This window comes from Crocuta crocuta, unplaced genomic scaffold (genome assembly GCF_008692635.1).
Source record: "Crocuta crocuta isolate KB4526 unplaced genomic scaffold, BGI_CrCroc_1.0 scaffold143, whole genome shotgun sequence".
NCBI lineage: Eukaryota > Metazoa > Chordata > Mammalia > Carnivora > Hyaenidae > Crocuta > Crocuta crocuta.
Genome location: NW_027529175.1, coordinates 5921424 through 5925200, shown reverse-complemented (window position 1 = coordinate 5925200; position 3777 = coordinate 5921424). Strand labels below are relative to the sequence as shown.

Sequence of the window (3777 nt, the reverse complement as noted above, 5' to 3'; positions counted from 1 at the left end):
GGGAGCCGCAGGGCGCCGCGCCGCGGCACTGCCGGGAACCGGGGCGCGGCTCACACCGGGCACAGCGTGCGGGACACGGGGCCACGGCCGCGCGCCTCACAGCTGTGAAACCGCCCCGTGCCCACGTGCTGGGACGAACCACGTGCCTTCACCTGAGTGCAGACGGAAGGTGATGGTCCCCGCAGGTGTTCACCACTGACGAGACGCTTCCTGAGCCGAGGGAAGTTGTGACGACGCTCTCGAGTCTTCACACCCACCTTCACACCATCACGGCCTCTTCTGCGACTCGGGCCCTGCCCTTTGGGGTGGTTTTTGATTTGATCAGAATTGTTACCAAAAAACAATGGTCGAGTTTTAAGACCGGAAAAATTGTAAACCTATTTTTGTGACTGAAGACTTTATAAGAGGACACACTGGAGATTTTTTTTTAACAAATGTCTATTTATTAATGTTCAGAACACTGGAATTACAACACAAGAGTCTGCAATAAATTAAGATTTTTGAACATGTGCTTCTGCTGTGCTGGTCTCCACCACCCTGCCCCCCCTTCCTGAGGCAGCTGGGGAGGGGAGTGCGGACAGGATGCTGAGGACAAGCTGGGGGGGGTCGGGGGGAAGGAGCTATACTGGAACCTTCTGCTCATTCTCCTGACAAGTGTGCATGAGCTGGTCTCCTGGTATCTTTACACGTAGCTCTCACCGTGTGCAGAGGCCCAGCCGGGGCCTTTCCCTCAGGGTCGGTGCAGGTGGGGGAGTGACGGCCCGGCAGTGGGGGTGCCCATTTGGGAAAGGGGGGGCAGGGGGAACACCTGTCCTACTTCTCAGCCCCCACCCCTCCGGCCTACCACGGTCTTCTGCAGGTCACCTGGGGGGATATGACCCGAGTCTGCCGGCCCTACGGTGCGTGGACAGGGCAGTGGGAGAGGCCAGTGTCCCAGCTCGTGAACTTGGCCCGGAGGCGCCCCCTGGCTGACAGCTGCTGCTGAATCTGGAGGTGATGCACAAGGTGGCCTTCCGGTAGGCCCCTGGCCTCAAGGGCACACGGAGGGCAGCAGAGGGCGGGCAGGCTGCCAGCTGGAAGGTGGCCCTGGGCCTGTGCCCCGCCCCCCACCTTTCTGCACTGGCTGCGGCCCGCCACTGGGGGGCACTGTGCCAGTGGCTCGGGCAGCCCCTCCCCTGGAGGCCTGTGCAGGGGGCACCTCCACCCAGCTGCCCTTCCTCCCCTGACCCTGCCCTTACCCGGGGTTCTCCGGGATCGGCCTCGCACAGAGCGGGGTGGGCGCGGCGGAGCCTTCCCAGGCGGGCCCCACGCCCAGCCAGCAGGGCAGTGAATCGGGAAACGTGGGCCCAGGGGGGCCGCGTTCGGCCCTCCGAGTGGCCAGAGCAAGGGTGGGGTTTCAGTTCCGCCTCCACTGCCGGTCCCTTGTCCCCGCGGCCAGCCAGTCCTAGCGCGGAGTGGCAAAGGGCGCGAGCTGTGGTCCCCTCCTAGCTGAGGCCAAGCCCCACCTCCCGGGATGCGCTCCTTGACCTGGATCACAGGATGGCTCCCAGACACCTCGGGGCAGGCCCACTCCCCCCTTGCGGCCCCAGGAGCCTCCTGCGGGGTGGCACCCTGGCGGTGGGGGCCGTGGGGCTAAGGGTGGGGAGAAGGCAGACCGAGGCGGGGGCTGGTCTGAGGAGGGGGGACAGTGCCGCTTCCCCCGTCAGATGGGGTGCAGTGAAACCTTGGCTCTGGCCACGGTCCCAGCACCTTGACCATCACTGAAGGGGCCTCTGGTCCTACCTCTGGGAAGGGGGACTGGCCCCTTGCCCTCAGCCCCACTCAGCAGCTTGGCCTTAAAGCCCCCCAACACCGCAGGCTATCACCCCAACGCTGCGTCGCACTGAGCCAGCCACGGGGCCCAGCGCACTGTGTGCCCTTTACCCCAGGCCGGCAGGGACGTGGGGTCCGGCCTGAAGCCGACCCCCCTGCAAGCGAAGCCCCCACGCCGAGGCCGAGGCAGGTGCCGAGTGGTGCCTGGTCCAGGCCTCCCTTTCCGGCTGCGCGGGACGGCGGCCGCTCTGCTCTGCAGCACTGTCCTGACGCACGGGGGGACCCAAGGGCAGCTGGACGCCGTCTACACACAGGTCGTCGTCGTTCCTCCCCCTCCCGACCCCCGACATCTGACTGCGTGGATCTAACCCCTGGCCCTGCCGGCCTCCTTACCCCAGCCACGGCCCACCTGGTCTCCCTCCCGTGCAGAAGGAAGCCCGCCTCTCACGGTAGCCCTCTGGGGCCTGTGATCTGCCTCGGGGGGGAGGGGGGCTTGGACCCCTGGCACCGAGACCCAGGGCTAGTCCTGTCACCACTAGAGGCCCTGAAGGGCAGGGGCCACGTGACAACCTCCCGAGGTGCTTCTCCAGCAGCACCATGCCTGGAGAGCTATGCTAGCTCTGGTCTAGAACCTTCTATCCAGAGAAGACAGGGAACCACACTTCTAGCCCCTGGCTTAAAGCACCAAGACTCTGCTGGGTCTGAGGCCAGTGAGAGAAGGAAGGCCAGGCTCCGTCCTCAGCAGAGCAGGGGGGCTGAGCCCCTGGGGCGAACCACCGGGAGCCAGGAGGGGGCGCTGCCCGTGCCCAGCCCCCCTCGGCAGGGCAGGCAAGCGGGAGGCGGTGGGGCCTGGACACAGTCTCCTGCCCGCCCATCTGACAACAACTCCCGCGGCCACGGGCACAGCCTCTCCGCGCTTCCCGCCCCCAAGGCCCGGGGCTGCTGCCCAGCGGGGCCCTTACTGCGCGCAGAGCAGGGAGCAGGCGGTGGTCGCCCCAGGACCAACATGCCCCCGGGCCAGGCGTGCCTGTCCCCGCTCAGCACAGCTGGCTCTGAGGTTCCTCGTTCTCCCCTGCCCAGCAGTCCTGGGCCTGGCCTGCGCCGCCCTCACGCCACGGCACACGCGCGTGCCTATGCCACGGGCTGGGTCCCCCGCAACAGGGACGGCGAAACCCTCGTCCCCAGCGTCACAGTGTTCCGGGGAAAGGCCTTCGGAAGGCACTCGGGTCACTTGGGGAGGGGGGCCTGCGAACGGGATTAGGGTTCCTGTAAGAAGCCCCAGACGGACCCCTCACCCTCTGGCTTCGTGAGGACACAGCCAGGAGTCAGCTGTGAACCTTCGGGGGAAGCTCGGCCGACCCCACCGGTACCCTGACCTCGGACTTCCGGTCTCCACAACTGCGAGGGGCAAACATCCCTTGTCTGCAAGCTGCCCCACCTGAGGTGACCGGCGCCAGCAGCCCCGACGGACTGAGACACACGGGCACACGCGGCCAGGGCCCCCTGGGGCCTTCCCTGTGACTGCAGCCAAGGCGCGGAGCTGTGAGCGGGGGTGGGGGCCCCGGGCCTCGGCCCCTCACATGCGCCGAATGCGCCTTCGCAGGCGGGGACTCAGCTCCAGCCCGTCACCCGCCACAGCTGAGGGAGGGCTGGGGGGGGAGCATGAGGCCGCTGGCACCCAGCCTGAGCCGTCGCCTGCCCGTCGGCACCCGAGGCTTCCACCCCCCAGGAGACCCCGTCAGAATCTGCATCCCAGACGTTTTATTGGCTGCCGGCCCCGCCGCCTCGTCCGCAGGTCCCCCGCGAGCCTGCAGCTGGGACACTTTCGCGGGGGACGAAAGAGCAACTCTCCAAGTGGGGTACTTGGGACACACCCAGCAAGTCTTTGGGGCCAGAGCATCAACTTGGAGAAGACGGGGCAGGCCCTTCGGGGCTCTCCTGGGCTCTGGAGGCTTTCTGGAACCT

At 66.8% G+C, this 3777-nt stretch overlaps 1 protein-coding gene across 4 annotated transcripts in view; it reads right to left on the bottom strand.

Annotated features, from left to right (window-relative positions):
* Window positions 1–426: 426 nt before the first annotated feature.
* Window positions 427–3777, bottom strand: part of TRMU (tRNA mitochondrial 2-thiouridylase) — a 19742-nt gene continuing 16391 nt past the window's right edge. For 2 of the 4 annotated variants that reach the window (XM_077758032.1, XM_077758035.1), the window contains one exon: window positions 909–987. Coding sequence is in view for 1 of the 4 variants with exons in the window: in XM_077758031.1 (XP_077614157.1) it covers window positions 861–1444 (584 nt within the window). In the remaining 3 variants the exon portion in view is untranslated. Of the gene's footprint in view, window positions 1445–3777 lie in introns of all 4 variants that reach the window. The other 2 variants (XM_077758031.1, XM_077758034.1) reach the window with 2 other exon arrangements.